The sequence below is a fragment of the Pygoscelis adeliae genome, unplaced genomic scaffold (assembly GCF_000699105.1).
Source record: "Pygoscelis adeliae isolate BGI_AS28 unplaced genomic scaffold, ASM69910v1 Scaffold9, whole genome shotgun sequence".
Lineage (NCBI taxonomy): Eukaryota > Metazoa > Chordata > Aves > Sphenisciformes > Spheniscidae > Pygoscelis > Pygoscelis adeliae.
In genome coordinates, this window is record NW_008825557.1 from 1,861,994 (window position 1) to 1,884,117 (window position 22,124).

Genomic DNA, 22,124 nt, shown 5'->3' on the forward strand with positions numbered 1-22,124 from the left:
AGTGTAGGAAAGCATGTACCATCCAAATGAAATTGCATGTATTGATTTATTCTGTGAATAAGTAAAAGACAACAAAATTAGCGATTTGTCCAAGGATGCAGAGTGAGTGCAATTATCTGCCACCTTTTCTTATCAATAAATCTTACAGGAAAATAATTATTTTTAAAATATTGTCAAAAGCTGTATGAAGCATCAAGAGTAATTTGCATGTTTTTAGCAAGTAGTAAATAGTTTTGGAGTAAACTAGTAAATAGTAAATAGCATGGGGAATTTCATGGAAACTTGAAACTGGAATTCATTGAGCCTAATCTGTCCCACATTTTTAGTCATTTCTGCCATGAAATGTCATTCAGAAACTTGCCATGCTCACCTCAAAGGGAAATTTACAGGTTTTGTCCTCTTTTTCCTTCCAAACACACTAATCCTATTGAAAAAACTATTCCTGAACATTAGTCCCATAATGACTGAAATCTTTGCAATTTCTAGTTTGAATAATTTGTCATGATTGATTTATTTTTATGCCAGCATCATCCCTGATCATAAGCAGGTCTTCTCCTTCCCAAGTGTTCCTGCTGTGGGAACACTGTTCCCACACTGCCTCTGTGGGAACACTTCTGATCTCCTCTTTCATCCTTCATTTTATTAGGCTTACTGTGCCTTTCAAACAAACACACACACACAAACAAAAACAGACTCTCCATTCAATGTCATTTCTGATTGAAATTCAGAATTCTTATCCTTTCAATGCCATTTCTGTTCAAAATTCATCACTTCAACACAGATGACAAGAACTGCATTTCCTCAGTGCCTTGCTCAATGGGATTAATACTTCCCTGACTATTCCCATGTTTCTCTTCATCATGATCTCATCACAGTGGTGGTTTAGGATAATCTTACAGTTACCTAGTAAATTTATGGTCTTTCTCCTGCTCTCCCTACTGATAATGCTGTCCGTTCAGTAGCCATTTTTAGGCTATCTTGAGCTTATTCCAGGTGTGGAATAAGTGAACTTACTCCAATGCAAAAATGCAACGTCAGATTCAATATAATTATTAGCATTACTTTCTCACTAATTTAGAGGAACCCTTGTAGGATATGATTTTTGAATAGTTTACAGCTTATTTAGTTTCATTAGGAATGAATGCAATTATGCATGCAATTCTTTTGTTTACTTGGTTAGTGGTAAGGTCTATGAAGATCAGGCTGAATTTGTAATAAAATTAGTTGTTTATGCTGAAATCAGATGTGCCAGTCATACTCTGTATTAATATCACTAGTTTCTTCCTACGACTCATTAACACCAATGATACTGATAGTGATGTATCAGCTGTATGAATAGTACTTGCTGTGTGTTCAGGGAGGGGAGGACACTGACCACTGGAGGAAACAGCAGTTTCAGTCCAGGATATGCATAGAAACCACTGCTTAAGTCTGAATCCAATAGTAGTCTTTATCCTATAACCTAAATAATAGGGGGTGGACCTTTCTAATCTCACTTGACATAATACACTAATATAGTTGTGGTTATATTCATATAATTGTTCTACAGTATCAAATTTGCAAATTCAGTACAGTATTAATAACCATGATCTTGACATTGTTCATGTAGTTTTGTGTCCTGCTGTGCTTGGTCCATGTTTATACAATAACTCTTTCTTGAGTTAGATTGTGGTTTTGGAAATCATATTATTTGAACATGTCTGCTCATGTGGTCTATTTTAATGAGCTTTGAAAATTTGTTTGTAGTTGCTGCAGTAACTAATTTGCCTGCTTTGTTTTTTGCATGAAGATAATGTGGTTTTGTAGTCACCTTACGTAGATGTTTGCTGGAGGTTCTAATCCAATGTTTCTTCAAAAATTGCATTAAAGCTGTATGCTTCATCAAGTACACTAACATAGTACTGCATCAGTGTGTTAGTGCTGAAGAACCTGGACAAGGTCACCTGCCTTTAAGATGTCTGAAAAGCTGTTTTGACTTGCCAGAAATGTTAAGTGTTAAAATATTTAGTGCATGCAGTTTGATATTCTTACTGATACCAAGGAGATTATGTAAGTTTTTAATTAATCTGCTAATGTTCTATGTAATCATGAATGCATAAAGTGGGAAAGAAATGTCAGCAGAATTTTCTGCATATGAAGGTGTGTATTCATGTGATTTGCTATTGATGTGATCCTTGAATATGCACAGAAAATGAGAAAATAGGATTCCTGAGACCCTCACTCACCTTGTGTTACCAGCTTCTTAAGTCCCCTGCAAACTTGGTTAATGTGACCATACTTTATATACGATTATATTGTACAACATCATTTCCATCCCATGGTTTATGCTTAAGGACAAGAGCTTTGTTAGGTAAACACGCTCAGATAGCTAATACGGAAGTTATTCCTAATGATACAAATTAAGTAGTTGGACAAATTACTTTCACTGATTAAACTATGATTGTAAAAAATTTCAATTGGTCTCTCCCCTTATCTCACATGACTTTTCCTGGGATTTTGAAATGAAAGTCCTATGAATTTTTTTGAATTGAAAACTAAACTGAGTTTAATTGCCCTGTAAGAGTCGTCGTTACATTTGGTTTACCTTTGTTGTTTGCTTTCTTTTTGAAGTCTCTTCTGTAGAATGAGTGATCTTCATGTCATTTGTAACATTTACATTTGTCCTTGTTTTCTTTTATGTGGAGTTGTAGTAGGTTTGTGTCAATTCTGTTATAACTTCTTTATTTTATAGTGCTACTTTTCACAATGGTACTGAAAAGAATGCAGATTCACTCTTGTTGCTGAACAGCAGGTAGAAAATGAGTTATTTGCATAATTAGTTATTAGAAATTAGTTATTTGAATAATTATTGTACTTTTCTTATTTTTAAATACACCTAACATGTAGTGTCTTATTTAGATTAAACATTTGGAATTTTTGACTGCTGCAAAATGCATGAATCTTGGTGATGACAGTAATGAGTCACCTAGCGAGAACGGCATTGTACTGATGATACAATAACAAAAAAGGTCTCTAGTGTCCGCTGTCTTTGTATATTTGACCTTGAAGAGAATTAGAACTTGCTTGTTGCAGAAGTTGAGCACCTAATACATTGATGCACCTGTTAGTTCTCGCATATTAAATCAGATAATGTTTATAATGATCAGTGATTCTTCTGTGAATTAAATATTTTCTCTTTCTAGTGATCTGGACATTCAGCTGCATTTACTTGTATTAAAGGATTGTCCTTAACACGTGAAATTGCTTATACTTCAAGAAATTGTAACTTCGCACCATTCCCATTCCTTTCTGACATTGTTCTCTCTTACTATTGAATCTTAATTTCTAACTAAAGCAATTTTGATTTGCATTTTATATTCATATAGAGACCATGAACCAAGCAACACCTGCTAGAAAACTGGAAGAGGTTCTTCACCTTGCAGAGCTCTGTATCGAAGTATTGCAGCAAAATGAGGAACATCATTCAGAGGTGAGGCCATAACTGCATTTGCTGTAGAGAATGGTTTGTTCCTAGATTTTTTTCTCCCCTGATGTGAAGCAATTCTGTCAAGAAACATTTTAGCTTTACTTTCTGACATATGTTTAAGGCAGTTCACATTTACAGAGGAATAAGAGACTTGAAGCTTATGAAAAGTGAAGTGAAATAAAACTCTACTTGAATACGCTTAAATGAACTGTAAGTTTAGAAATGAAAATTAAAGAGCATAAAATAAAGCATCTTTGTGCTGGAGGTGGTGAAATGGTATGGAAAACGTTCATAGCCTTATACAGTTGTTCCTTCCAACTTTTCACCTCTCATTCAAAATAGAAAGAAAATATAATTGAATGCTAGTTTTCATCATGCTGTATAGATCTTGATTTTAACGTAAAAAGAATGATGGGTATAATAATCACATTTGCATTGCTTTTCTGTTGATTGGAAAAGTACTGCTTTAAAACCTGCACATTTTAAAATGGCATTATAAGGTAGAAGAAATAAAATAGAACAATTTCATGTTTCTTACTCTCAAGTCTTTTGCTTCATGATACAGAAACCACAATATTTAGAATATTTAGAATTATAACACCTTTTATATCAAGGAATTACAAAAATAAACTTGACCAGGTACACACTATTGTATATATTATTAACATTTAATTAATAAATATAGTTTTCTAAGGTTCAGAAAATTGTTTTAAAAATGTTATCCGCAAACTCAAATATTTTTGAGGAAAATTTGCAAAGGGATAAACATTATTTAGTATATATAGTTATAAATATGATCATTCAAAACATCTGTTTCTATATCACACTGTGGAATCTAGTTTTTAGCTTACATCTGTCATGTGTGAACTTGTTATAGATGTTTTATCTTATACTGAAGAAACAGCTGTTTCAATGATTTGAAATTAATTCCCTGGAGGTCCTGTTCTACACTACTGTTGCCACTGTGTTACTCTGTAATGATTACTTAATAAAATGTATATATTGTTGTCTTTGTCTTTTGAGGCCCTGCATTAATGTAAGAATATTAGACTCTTATGGAAAAGAACACAGAAGACACAGATCAAATGATACCTGTATGATTAAACATCTCTGTTCAAAGATTACTTTCTGTACTACTTATTTGCAGTCAGAGATGTGGTATTTTTCAGAAGGGTAACTATATTGCATATGCCTTCAGAAAAATCAATCCAGCAAAAGTTTTCAGTCTAATCTAAGACAGCTTGAAAAGAATAAAGATAATTTTAGGATTATTTTCCCCTTCCTTCATTCATGTAATAAATATTCAATTTTACTGAAAATTATAGAGCATGCAGAATTTCAATATTAAAATATATCTGAGAACAAGATCACAAAATTATACTTTCCCTAGTCAAAACTGAAGAGTAAGTATGGTGACTTCACATCATAATGTTAAGTAAATGTTCAGTATTTGATGGTGCAGTTGACAAGAAGGATCAGTAATCTCTAAAATAGTATATCACATTTTTTTAATACTAGATTTTTTTTTTTTTTTAATTCATAACACTTCCAAATTTCTGGAATTCCCAAAGGGAAGAGAGGTATGTGATTCCTCATGAACTAAGCATTATTTTTCACTGTTTATAGCATGGAACTGTGCATTGAATGTGTAGCATAAATTGTTCTGATGATTTCTGGTGTTGTATTTCCACATTTGTGTGTCTTTCTAGAATCTAAGAACTTCAGTCTTCCTCTAATCCGGTCAATGTTTTTGTTCTCTTAGAGTGTGTTTCACCAATTGCTAATGGCCTTTAGCCTGTTTTCGTATTATCCATAATGACTGAACAACTATCTTAGCTGTAGTATTTGTTTTTCTATTCTTCTTCCCTGCTGCCTAAGCAATGATGGGTAGTTCTTGAGAGGGTCAGAAGAATTTCTGCCTGGGTTCAGAGTGTCATTTGCAAAGGGGAAGAAGATGGAAAGAAAATGTGCTGGTTTTCTGGTTTTGGTGTTGCTTTGTTTGTTTTGAGCTTTTGGCAATATTTTCTGAAGAGAGTTTTGCTTGCCTAAAAGGGACACCTGCCAATGCCTGTATACATTTCTTTTCTTCTCTCTTTATTTCTTTGCATTTAGTTATTTTCTAGGGTAAGGAGTCTTTTCCTTTAATAAACTCCCATTTAAACAGGATTTACTAATGAGAAACTTCTTCCAGTTTGAGGGAAAAGACTCCATTTCAAATTCTTGCCAAAATTTTTGAAGCCTCATCTGTCCTTTTCACTGTGGTGCCAATCAGCATCCTTCAATCCTGACACTGCAACAGACAAAGTACTTTTCAGTAATAGCAGAGGATGCTCAGCATTTCTTTGAAACTGCTTGCCAATTCATCTTTCCTCCATTTGCCCCATGTCAAAAAGAATTACAGGCAGTCATCAGAAAGGCCAAGATGCAAAAACATATTTGTAGACCACTTTTCAGAAGCTGTCTTTTATTTGAAGCCTTTCAGGCCTGAGTACATTATTCTACATTACCTAGGACCCGAGTTTCAGAAATGCAGGTGAGGATTTCTATGACTGTATTTGAAGTTGTGGGAACTCAGCACTTGTATAGATCAAGCTACATATGTCCCATGCTGGTAACTCAAAAATATTCAAAATGAGATATTCAAAATGAGATATCCTCCACAAGTGGCATAAGTTTGAAAGCAAAGACATTTTCTTATCTAGTATGTGTAGGTATTTCTCACTGTCAGATATTTTTGTGAACTGTGAGCAAAACACTCTCAGCAGTATGTGATATTCATCCTATTTCATAAGCTCACGTCACCTTCATCTTTAATTCCAGGATCATGCCGCTCCCTCTGATCCGATACTCAGCTTCAATACTGACCTTTCAAAACCTAGATTTAAGTGACAGTAAAAAGGTACAAGAGTTATATGTGAAGCATTCTACAATGTGGAGCTGCCTTTACTTGCTGACACACTATTTTTCACAGATTTCTTCTCTTCTTTTAAGCTAAGATTACCTAAGAATCTAAATATTTACCAAAGAAAACTATGTATTCCAGCATGTTGTTAAGTTACTGAAAATTGATATAGACATTAGTGGATTTCTAAAGATGTATTTATAGCATTTGTGGAAGGACAACTGGATGCCTTCCTCAGGAGAAGCTGACATCTTTAAGGCAAACATAGGAATTAAAAAGCACTCTGTATCTATTAAAAAAACCCTTAGGCTTCAAGGAATAAAATTTCACACTAAAACCATCCCTTCTGATTAACAGATGAGTGCAAAATGTATTCACAAGAATTTATTTGAAAAATAAATTAATCTGATTACTTATAGCCTTAGAATTGAATGAAATCAAGGAGCAGCATATACAGTAATTTTTCAAGGCTAATGCCTTCATTCTTTTCTTTGCTCTCTGGCAAAAAGAGTTGCAGGGATTTATACTCCTTTTTTCATTTTTTGTGTTACATTTTTGTTCTGATTATATCATCTTTCCTAGCATAATCTATTTGATTTCTTACACTTTTAATGCAAGGTTTTATAAAATATTTTCACATTTTTCACTTGGCCTCCTCCACAAGTGAGATAGGACATGAAGTGACATATCCAAATGTATTTTGCCATAGATAAAACACATCTCTTTGCTTTATGACTTGTGTTTAGTAGTTGTATTTTGTCATGTTTGCAGGCTTTCGCTTGGTGGCCAGAATTATTGGCTGAGCATGCAGAGAAGTTTTTGTCTCTTTATTCTGTTGATATGGATTCAGCAGTCGAGGCACAGCCGCAGGACTCCTGGGACAGCTTCCCACTTTTCCAGCTGCTGAATAATGCCCTCAGAAACGACAGTAAGCTCTTAAGTTTTTTACTTATTGTGTGCATAAGATTTTTTCAATGTGCCCACACCTTAGAAATGTATTTCTAATTAATATAATTCTCAAAATAAAAGTGGCAGTGCCCATGTTTATGATACATATCCCAGTGCTCCATTTCTTGGAAGCTGAGCAGTTTCTCTCTATCCTTGCACCATTTCAGTCCTTATTCTGGCGATCCTTTAACCATTCAGTATCACAGATTACTCAGTTTTAAATCAATGATGTACAAGCAGCATAATATGTATTTAATATTTCATGTTTAATCTATACTGCTTAAACAAAATTGTAGTTAATACTTCATTCTAAGCCTTCATGTAAACTACTTTCAGACTCGTTATGTCTATAAAGGTATTGTAGGCTTAGCATGAGTGTGGTGAGATACACGCAACAAATCAGAGTGTTATTTTCACTCCGTGTATTGTTTTATTATTTGAGTTGGAGAACAAAATTTGAGCTAGCTGTGTTATCTTGCTTTTATTCATCTTTGAAGAGTTAATTTTCTTCTTTTTTTTTTATTAATAGTTACGTGATCTCCTAGAACAGTTTTGTGTGAAAGTGATTTTAATAATGGAATTAAGGAAATTAAAAAAATGGGTTAGATGCTATTTTAAAAACATTGAATTGCACCTTATTTTGCAGACAAGTAATTTCTCCTAACATTTTAAGGCATCATAAAGAAAAAAATATATTTGTGCTACATTTTATATGTTCACTCATATTCTATTTTTAAAAAAATGAGAAAATGACCCACTGGGTTTTTTTATTAATTTGGAGATACAAATGCTATTTTTATTCAAGGATTCAAGTTGTTCCAAAATTTGATTTTTTAATTATAAATACAAGAAATCATTTTTAACTCTTCCTGGAAAATTCATTTCATTTCTGTGCAAGTTCAATAGCTTTTAAGAATTTTAGCTCCATGTATGGAAACTGCTTGACTGAAAGAATGAAAAATAGTATTCAAGAGCTTTTCGCCAAGGTTACACATATTGCAATCTGTATTATTTATCATTGTATTATCGTTAACCTTAGCTGCCAAGTTTTTATTGAAATATATAGGTCGTTTCAATATAGTACCTGCTGGCCACAGCACCATATCATGAAATGGAGCAACTAGCAAATGTACAATTCACTGTAACACGATGGATGATGAACTTTATGGAGGGAAAGGGGCAAATGGACAGGGCAACTAAACTAAAGCTGAATCTTAAACAGGATTGTTGAAAGTCACTGTTATTGCACCACATTGGATGTGGTCTAGGACAGAGTGAAAGAACATTACCATCCAGTCTTAAAGGTCTCTTTTCATGAATTATGTTTCCATACGCTGACATTTAGCAATACATGAAATGCCATATTCCTGATGATTTCTTTTTTCACATGTTATCCTAGTGAAAGAAAATGTATCTGTTAGTGTTTCCTTTAGTTTGTTTTTAAGATATTCATGAATGTTTCGTCTGGATCCCTTGTTGGACAAACTGCAACTACAGAAATGTATTAAAATTGCCACGCTGGTGGTAATTTAAGCTCGATTTAGAAGGCTGCTCAGAAGAGTGTAGGAAATGTTCAATCTTGGGGCAGATCTCATAAGAGTTAGACTCCTGCGAGGTGGGTTCTGCATTACTTGAAGTGGGTGTCTGATTATCTAAAATCCAGATTAAAAATCTGAAGCCTATATTCAGGTGTCTTTCCTACCATCTTACATTTTCAGTTTAGGAAGCACATCTCTAGTTGCGATATTATGTGCACTTAAAACAACTATTTGGTTTCTGAAAGCTGTGGAGGTATTTTACAGTAGTCTGACAAGAAGCGTTCGTGACATCAGTTTTAACTACGTTATTGTGCCGTTTGTGTTCCTTTGTGCTTTGGTTCCAACCTGAGAAGTGATAGAAACAAACAAGGGTTGTCCTCACATGCAAAGAGGTTGCTGGTAGGCTCCTGATTTTTCTTTCCTTAAAAGATTAAATGGATAAAAATACTATATGATTAAAATAGCCTTAGGAAAGACATTTTATGAAAACTTTCATATCAAAGCAATTAGAAAGAATGTAAAACCTTAACTGTAGGATACAAAACGGCTGCTGTATGAAATGTCACACCTGTATACCAATTTCAATAATTCCCTAATGGTAATAGATATAGTAAATGACAGTTTCTGGCAAGTGAAAGCCATCTGGAAAATTATACGCTCTTTTTTCCCAGAACTATCGGAAAGCAACCGTGGAAATTAGTCACCTTTTAATCGCTGGATATGTTAGCAAGTGGCAAGTGACCATTCTACCAAGAACTGATTCCCAAGTGGAACATACCTCAGTGCTTATTCTTTAATTAACAGCCTTTTCACCTTGCAAGTGCATTAAAGCCATTAGAAAGAGCTCCCCATGCTTATATAATCAATTTTACAGTCTTCCAAAATGAAATAAATAATTCTGGCTTTACCCTAAGTGAAAACCTTTTCCTGAAAACTATCACCTTCATAAAGATAGATTTAGAAAAAAAATCTAAAAAGGGAAAAATTGGAATGTGGTCTCATGAGGATAAAAAGGCTAGTGTTAATAATTAACAAGGAGAGTGAAGTGGAGTAAATTAGCCATAATAGAGCCCACAGTGACTGGCAAAGTCACCTCTCATTATCAAAAAACTCATTAGGAAATGAAGAGGTAGAAATCCCACTGGGTTATTCTCACTCTCTGGCTATATCAGAGATTACTTTTCAGATTTCTTTCAAATGAAGAACTGTTAGGTCACCATATTGCATATTAGGTTAATCTTTAGTGAAATTTGGAGGACTGACACCTGCGTGTTATTCTATCTCAAGAGCTTTAAATGAGCTCTAAATCTTCGATGCAGGAATCAGTTTTCACGTAAACCTGACATAAGCGAACTCCTAACAATAAAGAAACAATCTAACATTTACAGCATTAAAGAAAACTTACATGTAAGACTATTTTTATAACTATGTCACTAAAATATAATATTAGAAAGACTGTGGGATAATGAAAATGCATAGCCTTTGCTATTCAAATAATATCAAATGTGTTATTTTACATAGTATACAAAACATTGTACAAGATTCAAGCCGAATACTTCAAAGCCAATAATCATTTAACAATGAGAAAAAAATGCATTTTCCAGTAGAGCATATAACTTTTCATGAAGTAAAAAGGGGGAGGAAGGGGGAGTCCTGACTGAAGCTTCACATTTCTATTATGAAGGACTCCCTTTTAAGTCACTTTAAGCTTCTCCATTTTTTCTGAACTTATTCCACAACAATTAAGAGTACATCAGTGAGTTCATCAGTGATTGCTTTCCTGTTAAGCCTAACTGAAAAACTACTTAAAAAAAACGGATGGAGGAGTATGATCTTCCTATCCTATAAAATATTTCAGCTTTTCTGACACGAGCTAACAGATAACAAAAAGTGATTTAAAAAATGACATTTACTGTGGAGATGCGTAATAGGTTGTAGATAAACTTGTGATTTTTCAAAATATAAAGGTTTGAAAAGAATATTGTAGCTGCTTTTATAGTATACATTTTAATGATCTCCAAAGTTTCTATTGTTCATACACAATTATGCCTGACTGTGTAAAGCTTCACAGATTTTACAGAGATAACAGTACCCAATATCTCCCTATGATAGCAAAATTATTTTTTCCAGAACTGGATATTCGTAGAGGGAAAAAGAACATGGTTGTCCCAGGATTGTATCTTATTTTCTGTAATGACCATGTTGCTTTTTGTCCACAGAGCCTGTAAACTATATTATGAAGGGGCCTGCTCTACAGAGCAATTTACTTTCTGTAGTTGTTTAATTATTCAGATTAATCAGGTTTTTAGTGCCTCAAGACAGACATGTATTAATTCCTCTTTGTTTAAGACCGTGTCAGAGAGATCTTTTAGTGGCATGTGCCTAATTACATGATGTTTCCATATATTTGGCTTATTTTAGAGGTTTTTCCATTGCATATTCAATATTCTGCTCTTTTCTTTGTAAAGGTTTCTTTCCAAGTGTCACTTGCTGACACTATGTACCATGCTGTTGCTCAGCATTAGTGCATTACTAATTGGCATGAATCAGTCAAAACTAGGTGTATTATAAAGTTAAGTCATAATCTTCATTCTCCATCAAGTATTACTCAGTGAAATGTCTGTGTACCTTCTCTAACTCAGCCATGGTACACCTGTAGGCAGTCTGATGAAGCTGATTTAGAAAAACCAGCAAGTTGAGTGTTAGCCTCTTGAAAGCCATTGTCATTATCATGGCTGTTGATTTCAAACAGTTCTCTGAAAAGTTTTTTCCACTGTTGCTGTTGCTAGTAGAGGAGTAGCAAACACCACCAAAGACAGCATCACCTTCCTGCTTTGTTACAGCCTGTGTACCACTTCTGTACAAGAATTTATTTATAACATGATAGCCCCCATCTTAAACTACAGGGTGGAGACAGAAAACAATTCAGATTTAAGGTAATCAGGGCAAAGGTTATAGCCACACGTAAAGATACCTTTCATCAAACCTTACACTTCTTATTAATTGTAGTAGGAATCTTTTCTTACTTAGGTCAGGGACTGATGATTTTTGCTCCTATTAGGAGCTGCTTTGAAATAATAACCTGCCTTCAGTTTAGAGCTGTGTTTTGGTTACTGATTCTGAGACCTAGCTCAAGCTATATAATTGCTTACCAGAACATCCAATAACCTTTTTGACTAAATGGGCGTTTTAGGCACAAGAAAATTGTGCAATAAGCTATTTCTGTCACTCTGTCTTGTAAAGATGAAGTTCTTTGCAGTTTCATTGCCAAAGTTCTGACAGGGAGGGAAATTTTTACTTCTTAAATAAATTTTCAGCTTGCTTCCATACAGTGCATTTCTAAAATTCACTTTTAAAGTATGTCTTGTATGTAAAAATACACAACAATTTGTATATAAGCTGAGACACTTGCAATTTTTATCACAATTTAGGTAACTGATTAATAAATGCTCTGTGGAGGCAGAATTTAATATAAACAGGAAATGAATGGAAATATAAGCTTTCTTCTTTCAGGTTATTGGATGATTTTCAACTGCTACGAATAGAACATGGAGCCCCAAGGAAATTTCCTTCTTGAAATTTACTGGGTTTATTTTGGATTTAAAAATATGCCAGGAAATCCAAGTGGTGCCTTCCCGAGAATCCTATGGAGAGCAGGATAATTATAGACTGTCTGCCAAAGTGCTAATTTTGTCAGTAGAAAAGAAATTCGTGTTAACCTGTGTCATTCTTCCTTTCCTTTAATTCTGCAGAAGCTCTTGAGGGCAGCTTAATACGCTGACTCCAGGATGACTCCTAAACTTTGCCTGTATAAGTATAAGCAAAGCAAGCCCCACAGCTTCTGATGTACACAAGCATAGTAGATTGTTTTCCTGCTCTTAGAGAAGAAACCTTATTCCAGTGCTGCGTTATTAGACTGTACTTTTCATCTCTGGCCTTTTCTTGTCATATTTTAATATATTTCAGCTACCTAATACGTAAAAGTTGAATAACTTTCATCTTCAACTTCAGTATTTCAAGAATTTTTCATTTGGGGATCTGTTTCTGTTCCTGCAATCCATTTTCCATTAATATTGTATATGCATTAGTTTGCCCTGACGTAGGCTTTCATTTTGTTGTTGTTTGTGTGAATATGAGATGGCTTATAAGAAGGGGGTGTGGGGTGTCTATTTTGACAAGACAATGGAGAATTAAGCTACATAGCTTTGAAGACAAGTGGTAGTTGAGGGATTTGAAGTGTGGCATTTCCTCAAGGATCTCTTGTTCCCCATCTGCTTTGATGCACAGGTGGTAGCTTTTGGCAAGATCAATTCTAATCATAGGGTAGAGAGCCACGAGTCTGCTGATGATACTCAGCTATATCACTTACCCCTGTGCTCTGAGTTCTTTCCCTGCCCTGCAGTAAACCTTGATGGAGATCTCCAGATGGGTAAATCAGAGCTGCCATGTCCTCAGCCCTGGGAAAACAGAATGCTCACCGAGTTATTGATCCGAGACAGCACTCTCATGTGTGTGCCCATGTACGGAGGGATCTCCGTGGAGGTGCAGTCAGATTAAGAGTCTTGGCATCATTTTGGAAAGTTTCACTTCCCTGCAAAGATTGCTGTCAGGATGTTAGGAAAATGGTTCGGCTTTTTAAGTTGAACAGCTTTTATTGCCTGTGACTTCTTTAAATTTCATTCTGACTTCAGAATAACAAGAGTCACCCTCCTGCCCATGAGGCTTTATTACTGTAATTCCCAGGGTAGGGCTTGTAGCAGAGCATTTCTGCAGTGTGCTCAGAAAACAGTAAACTACAAGCTCATCCCTTCAAGTAACTGATTGCCTGATTAATGCCAGTCCTGCACTGATTCACTATAAAGCAGCAAAATTTACTTGACACAGTTGTATTCTTGTTGTTGCTTTAAGCTCAAAGTTGCCTTTGAAAAATCAGCCTAATATGTAGCTTGATACCAGCCACCTTTTGTTTCTCAAAGGCAATGTTCATCAGCTGTTTACTGTGAAACACAACGGCGCGTGGGCAAGCTTCCACGCCTTTGCATTAATATCCAAATCCTTCTCAGTTGTTATAATTGCTAATCACAGATGCTGCAGATTTAAGATATATAAATATAAGGAAAAATAACACTGTTTTGAGTGCCTGATATATGAATAATTATACCAGAACCAGCTAGTTAACAAGTAGTTCTAGGAGCAGTGTAAATAATGGAGCATGTTTGTAATGGACTCATAGGCGCTCTCAAGGGTGGATTCTCAAGTGTTTAATAAGAGATGAGCCTATGCCACTGCCTTTTTCTCAGTGGAAGCCCTAATAATCTCTGCCTGCTACCTAGCTGCCTGTTTTCATGAAACTTCATATATCTGATATCTCCACCCCTGTGTGTCATATGGTTGAAATTATCTAAAAGTTTCAAAATTCTTAGCAAGAGAGAGGCAGGTGAACAAAACCAGAGAGAGCTGATCGCATTAGTATTGTCTCCTTAGCTGAAAGTGATTGATACATAATTTCCCATTACTCTACAAGGATGTTTTCAAAGAAATAGTTCTTGCTTTCAGATCATTGTATTCAAGAACAAAAAAATAATATTAGTGTCCAGACATTCAGCAACCAAGGCATTTCCTTGCAATACAAGTAGCAGTAGGGAACTGAAACTTGACGACACATTTTCCCCATAGTTGCCATCTCTCCCAGGTTCAGTTTGTGGTGGATGTCTTTCAGGAATGGAAGGCAAAGGAGTTACAGAAGTTACAGAAATTATTTTTATATGTTATACATGGAGTTGTACCAGTAGTGGAACAAGAGGGATTGTAAATTTATGAGATGGTTTCCAGGGTTTTGAGCCCCATGATCCAGCCTTTTCTTCTTAGGAAGAGGAGGAAGCCTCCTCAAAATGCAGTTGTGGTACCCATCCAAATCAAATGAGAAGCCTGGATGCAGGAATAGGTAGGAGGAGAAACCCACAAGAGAATTTAAAACAACAGAATATGGGTGGGAGAAAAGGAGGGCTACCAAAATCATGAAAATTTCTCTCTATGGCTCAGCTTGCCTGTATGATTTCCATGTACACATGGGAATATTCTTGTAGGTCCTAATAATAGTGCTGGATTAAGGGATGAACACAGACACGTTCAAAACATGAAACTGATATACTGCCTTGGTGGGACAGGACATCAGTGTGCTAGAGTTAGGATTTGTTAAGAGAACATTTTAGGGAGTACAGGGACAACCAGTGGTGGTGGCAAACTAATTTTCAGGTTTTAAGCATCTTCAGTTTGCATTGTGTGTACCATTTTTCATGCAGTAAATCCCATCTGTGAAGCAGATAATTTTCTACTGCTTATAGCTACTTTACTTTTCTTTAGTAATATGCTTCATGCTTATAGTGTGCTTACCAATCAATCTACTTCATTTCTTTCAAAAAGCAAGAGAACACCTCTAGGTGTGTTACATGTCAGCTTTCCTGAGTTCTTTAGGCAACTTGTTTTCAGGACTTCCTTTAAATAGTTATAAACCTACAATTGCAGTAAAGTTGGAGAAAATCACACCAGAGAATTAGCAAACTTCCAAAAGGGAAGTGTAGAGTTAGCATCCTTTAAAATTTTGCAAGACAGTTGAGAGGGCAGAGGAAAGGCAAGTGTGGCTGCTGGGGCTGAGTTTCACATGAACACAGAGTGGCTGGGAGGTACGTTTGTTTGTGGGGGTCTTGATGAGGTTTGTGCACTTGTCAGGATGGGAAATGCCAGGATTCTGGTGGTGAGCTCCGGCCTTCGAGATTTTTATGTATGGACATGCATAGGCGTACCAAGACATGTTTTCTATTCAAGAGCTCATTGAATGTCCTGTGTGGCTATAGGCAGTGATTCAGGACTTTGCCAGCTCCTGAGGACACAGAGCAGATGGGTAAACTGTTCTTATTCCCCCAAACACTCATATGTCACATACTGCCTTTTTCCATTAAGCAATCTGGAGGAAATGCTGTATACCTCTATATTTTTGCAGATAGCCTAGTGAGGCTGGAATGTTTTACTGTAATCTTTGTTCTTCTTAGCATAAGGAGAATAAAAATAATTGAATGACATTCAAATACTGTTTGTTTGGTTTAGGGTTTTTGTTCTGTCTTGGTGTCTAAGTATTGAACAAAACTGCTAAGGCTTAGATTCAGCCAAGTATATTATTAATTTTAAGAAGATGCAAAAGTGTTCTGGTTCAACAAAGAACTTCAGTATGCGCTTAGTTTTCATAACAGTGACAGTTTAAAATGTCCTGCAGTATCCTCATGGAGCACTTCACTTATCTTTTATGAACTGTATTTCCTACACAAGCTGGATCTTGTTCTTAAAATGCTTTTGTTTACTAAGACATTTTAAGAGATAATCTTTCCTATAGCAATAGCAAAATAAAGTAGGGAAAAGCCTGACATTTTTTATTTGTGTTTTGTTTGTTTTTAAAGCATTTTTGTGCAATGGAAAGTTTCACAAGCACTTGCAAGAAATTTTTGTTCCCATGGTCATCCGCTACATCGATCTCATGGAATCATCAATTGCCCAGTCCATTCACAGAGGTCTTGAACAAGAGTCATGGCAACCTGTCAAGTAAGTGCTTTCTACAAGATCTGAACAAAGCACCTGCCTATAGCTTTCTGTCTTATCAGGTGTTCTCCCCCGTTGTCCTCTAAATATTCTATTTTTTATTGTATTCCTACATTGTTTATTTCTTCACAGGAGCATCACCAACAGTCTTCCTAATGTAGCTCTTCCAAAAGTTCCAAGTTTGCCTCTTAATCTTCCACAAATACCTAGCTTTACTACACCAACCTGGATGACTTCTTTGTATGACTCCACGTGTGTATTCTTCAATAACCTTCTGACTGTATGTCAGCTCTGCATGGCCTTGCTAGTGTTCTGTGCAGCTGTATTTGGATTGCATGGTGTTTATGATCTCTTAGCTGGAAATTATTGTTTCTTGGGAGTGAGCCAAGCATGGACTGTTAGTGAGTTGCGCTTTCTAGTGCATTAAAATGTAGCAGTCTTAAATCTGGTAACTTACAAAGTCAACTTGGCAAAGGTCTGTCATAGTATGAATAGTGTTTAATACCCTAAACAACCTAATGATTCTTCTGATTTAATAAGCAGTGGGGAACCTTTTGGATAATTGATTTTAGATCGTGGTTTTGCAAAGTGAGGCAGCCCATCATAATTTTGCATGGGTTTGATTAACTCATTGTATATAGATATTGGTTCTGAAAATCATTGATTGCAAATATTGTCATTAGATTAAATATTCATGTTACAGGGAAATAGTAAAAGGTTAATAAGTACCCAGAATAGAAGTACATCCATTTCTTTGTCTGTTTGAAAAAATATGTATTCATTTTTTATTTCTCCCCAACACTTCACTGCTCTTTTCTTTAAAAAAAAAATAAAATAGAGCAGACATACCCTGTTCTGTGGGAATATTCACATAATTACAGGCCAGATTTCTGTGTGAGTACACATTCATATACATTAGAGAAAGGCTCAGGAAGAACCTTATTTTAGCTAAATTTGTATTAGGAAAGGATGAATGTGAAAGACTTCAAAAAACATACATTCAAGACATGAAACTTGATAATATGATTTCAAGCCAAGTATTGCCTTCTCAAGTTTTATGACAGAGTTAAACACTCCTAACAAGCACTCAGATCCATTACTGCAAGAGTTGATAGTTTGTGCTCTGCCAGACTTCTGGCACTTGTCTGTTGAGTATTATGATTGTTGTTCTGCTGCTATTCCCCTAAAAGTTGACAAAATTCCTCTTAATTCTTGGCTTTGGTACCTTTTGTGTTTACTATAATAATGCTAGGTTTCACCTGATGTCCTTTTGCAAGTCATTTCAGCTTTGAATACAAACTAATTGGTCTTCTGCTGCTCAGTTCCTTTCTGTTATTCCCATCCTTTCAGGGTTACTTTTTTTTTAAAGAATAGCTTTCAGAGTTAAGAGTTGTTATAATCTTAGATGTGGTCTTCTTACAGTCTGCATTCTAGCAGCCCCGTCCAGTAAAAATAACTTGTATGTATTAAAATTCATGTATTTTGAATATTGAATTTATAATTTATATATAATAAATATGGAGTCTGGTTGGAGGATTATAGTGGTAGATCTTTGCTAAATGAAGATTTGCAGTGTAGCAATAAATTCCTAGACTGTATTGTCAAAAAAATGTGCAAGTATAGTGAAATTCAGCCATCGGCTCATCTGCCTTGCACATCTTCTGGTATTAAGGTTCATGGTGTGTATGGCAAAGTATGCATAACATCCTAAACTAATCAGTGAGGTTTTCAAAGCGTTTGGTGAACACTGAGGTTGACGTGTGCTGTAAACACTTGCCAGCAGTAGCTGTTGCTCTGCCTCTTCTCAAGAGAAGTGGGGACAAGCGGTGTCCCCACTGCAGTGTGGCCTCTGTAAGGCCATCATCCCCTTTCAGCCACCCCGCACAGCATTCGAGAAGAGGTCTGTCAAGGTGCTGGCTCCATTGTAGGCACCTCTTCATGTTCTTTTTCCCCAAATGTAGAGCTTTGAAGTTGTATTTTTATGAAATGTATATAAATTAACATTCAAGATTGCAGGTAGTATTAAGTTTTCTTTGTAATACTGTGGAATTCAGGTAGTATTTTAAGAATCAGCATACTTACATCCTACTGAAAAGCCAAGTACCTTCTCAGAATGGCCATGTATTGCATTTGGATCAAAAAATAAAAGTGAAGCCACGGCAAGCCAGTTATTCCTCCTCCCAAGCTAATGAGTTTCCTCTTTCCTGCTGGTTATGGTGTCTCTGCTTCTGGTGGAGAAAGTGCTTTACTTTCACTATTACATGAAAGAAAGAAGGAGAGTTTTATTTCCCCCACTGCTCCCGTCCCATCCTTTTCAGGAAGAACAAAACTTCCTCTTTCTAGCTAAATTCTCCAGTGGAGAGTAACCAAATACCTAGACTCCAATACCTGTTAAGCAAAACCCGGTGTTTCCTGTCAGTTGTCCCTTTCGATGTGATGAACACCCACCTTAAATGGACTAGAGTGGCATCTTGTATTGCACATAGAGTCAGTGGAGGCACCTAAATTCAGGACCCCAGGCCCTGCTTTGCCAGACATTGCAGGTGGCTCCTTCTCCCCACTGACTCCCCCAAGTCTTTCTCTCCCAGTCCACTGTGCTCTCTCCTCCTGGCCACACAGCTGATGCTTTGGCAAGAAGATGACTACATATGTCACTAAGTTGTGTTGGACTTCTCTCTTTCTCTTTGAAAGTGATGATTTTGGCCATTTAATCTTTATCAATTTGAATTACACAATGAAGAATCTACAGGCAAAAAGAATGAGAGAAAATAGTCTGTGAGCTAACTGAGTTATAGTTAAATGTTTACTGTGAACGCCAAGTCCTGTGTTTATTTTGGCTGCAATAGGAAGATTTCATATTCTGCAAACTTTACTATTGTTCATGTTCATGCTCTTACGTTCATGTTTAAGTCCATTCACATTCAACAGAGCTGTTACATCTAAAACTTTTGCTGAAGAGAAAGAGGCATTCACAGTTAGGCATTTCTTTGTGTGCTTTATTGATGAAAACAGATTTTCCTCTCTTTCACTTAAAAGGTGCTGCAATTCTTTTGAACATTTCTAGAGAAGATTGTTTATATTTTTTAATTAACTGTTGCAATTTTTTTTTCCTTGATCACGTGTTATGGAGCAGTACATGTATGCTGCTTATAACAGCACTTAGGAAGATCATTACCTCATTTTCAGTTGTTTTGGCTTATCATTTTATTATTGGGCATTGGAAAGGGAGATATGAAAAGGGGACAGTGTTATGAGTAGCAGTCTATTTTTCTTGATTGGTCTCAAGAGAGGACAACTCAGAGGACACCATGGCTAGACATGCAGAGCACTGTGGATTACTGTTCCATTTGGCTGAAGACAACATCCTGAAAGAGCAAAAAAGTGTGAATATTCTGTAAAAGCTTCTAATCAGCCAGCATGAGGGTTTTTTCATTACTTATTCATTAATTCAAATGTACTACTTTAAATTGCATTTTTGTTCCATTTCATATTTTAAATTTAATTTCTATGCTTCTTTCTGGACCTGGCTTTTAAGCTAGATTTGTGGGTGATTTTAATTGTTTATGGTTTCATTTATATATTTTTACTTTCAGTGCAGACATGAGAGAGATTCACCGACCAAAAATAATGTAGATACAGACCTGAGGCTGTCTAGTGCCGGTCTAGAACATCAGGTTCAGCAAAACTCCAGGCTGGGGAAACATGGAGTAAAGTACATGCTTGCAGGAGGATGCTCCTGTCTTGTCTTCCAGCCAGAACAGGCAACATCAAAGGAAATGTGTCAGCTATATTCTTCCTGCTATGACTCAGCTGTAATGAGTGACAAGAGGGACTGGCTGGAGCAGTCACAGTGCTTTGATTGTGATATGAAGGGATCTGGTCTGAATGTGTCTGAGCTCCCATGCTGGACCTCTCTGTGTGTTCATGCATGCTGAATAAGCCAGGAGGCCACCTTTCAGTGCTGTTTTGAGGGATTGCACTGTAGTGCCACATATGTTCCTGCTGTATTGCTTGCCTGCAGTAAAGTGGAAGGAGGCCATGGTTTGCATTTTTAAGGATGGGTATTTAAAAGTATAGCCATAGGACTGATGGAATAGTGAAATTTAGCTGATCTACTTTCTGTAGAATAAGGAGTTTTGAATATAGCTAGTTCCTATTGAGGGCTCTGGAAGACAAATGTATATTGTGGGCCAAATTTCTTTTCTTCCAAAAATGCTAACATACAGGAAAAAAGAAAAGTCAAGAAACATGTTTTGATTACTTGATCCTCAGGTTGCCTCATTCTTGAACTAAGCAGGAGGAACTGTGAGGTAACTCTGTCCCTAATATCTTTCAGGGACTGTACACAAGCAGTTACTTGCTATGCCAAAGTTCTGCTCCATCCTTCCCCCCACATGGAAAATAGAGAGATGGGGCAAGCGCCGTTGACTCTGTAACTATTGAAAATCCTTTTCTGTTGAAGAAATTCTCAGTTGACTTTCTGAGCCCTGAATATATGTCTTGAGGCAGCATAAAGAAAGTAGAGCTGGAGCTCGCAAGCTGGGGGCTCACAAAGGGCATAGAGCTGGTGCCCTGTTTTGTAAGCAGTCCCCACAAAACACTAATGGGTAATAACTCAGTAATAACCTTAAAAAAAAGGTAATTGCAGTAATTTATAAAATCACCACCATTGCCCTTGGTAAATTCTACAAGAACAGAAGCCAGCTGATTTTAAATCTTGTGGTTGATTGAGAATGTCCTTAGAAATTTAATATTTCTCCTATATTTTCATATCCCAAGCTACCCTATGGAGTTTGACATCTAGGCAAGAAATGACATATTCTGTGTCTACCCTGGAGTCGTGTGTGTGCTGATCTTGCAGCCAGTGTGCTTTATTAGTGGATTGTTTGACTAATTGCTACTGCTTAGGTAGCTGGCAAGCCTAGTGGGAAGCTGCCTCTCTCAAGCTGTCAATGGATAAGTGATTTGCTTAGAAGACGGTATACAGCTCCTAAGTTTAATATTCTGCCGGGTCTTGGAGAAATATTATATCTTGGACCTTTTTTAGCTGTGTTTAGTATGATGCAAGTCATAAAGCCATAATATAATTTAGGTTAAAATGGACGTCTGGAGGTATCTGGTCCAATCTCCCAGTCAAAGTGTGACCAAATACAAAGTTAAATTGCCGTTAAAAAAAAAAAAATAGGATGGGCATAATATTTGCCTCTTTTAATCATTGGAAACCTTCTCTTACCGCCATGACCTGATTAAAGAGTGAACAACTAGATAGTACCTTTTGCACAAAGAACTAGTGCTGAAAGCTTAAGTTTTGACCAGCAAAACAGTGGAGTTTGTGCTTAATTTTAAAAATATAGGTAACTATACTGAATACAGTTTTTTAAAAAAGACTGCCAGTTCATTTTCCTGGTAGAGCAATATTATTCCATTCATTAGCTTGAAGTAGCTTTACCATACATGTTCAAATAAAAACTGTTCAATAGCCAAGAACGTGTCCTGTCCCTTCACAAAAAAATGGTTCTGCAATTACGGATGTGGATTCAAATGCTTTGGTGGTTTGATTCGAATGCAGGAATTTCTCCTGCTGCCAGGAGGCGGTAAAAACTGAGTTTGGCTCTTCTTCATGTAACACTTTATGGAGTATTAAACCCTGAAGTGACATAACCAGCTCCTAGTAGGGAAA

The 22,124-nt window shown here is 36.1% G+C and overlaps 1 protein-coding gene across 1 annotated transcript in view; it reads left to right on the forward strand.

Moving 5' to 3' along the window:
- The window catches only part of CADPS2 (Ca++-dependent secretion activator 2), a 307,048-nt gene that overhangs the window by 236,933 nt on the left and 47,991 nt on the right, over positions 1-22,124 (forward strand). Inside the window, exons 18-22 of the mRNA XM_009332287.1 lie at positions 3,366-3,469; positions 5,038-5,046; positions 7,140-7,296; positions 16,306-16,447; positions 16,577-16,696. Coding sequence (XP_009330562.1) covers positions 3,366-3,469; positions 5,038-5,046; positions 7,140-7,296; positions 16,306-16,447; positions 16,577-16,696 — 532 coding nt within the window. The remainder of the gene's footprint in view (positions 1-3,365; positions 3,470-5,037; positions 5,047-7,139; positions 7,297-16,305; positions 16,448-16,576; positions 16,697-22,124) is intronic.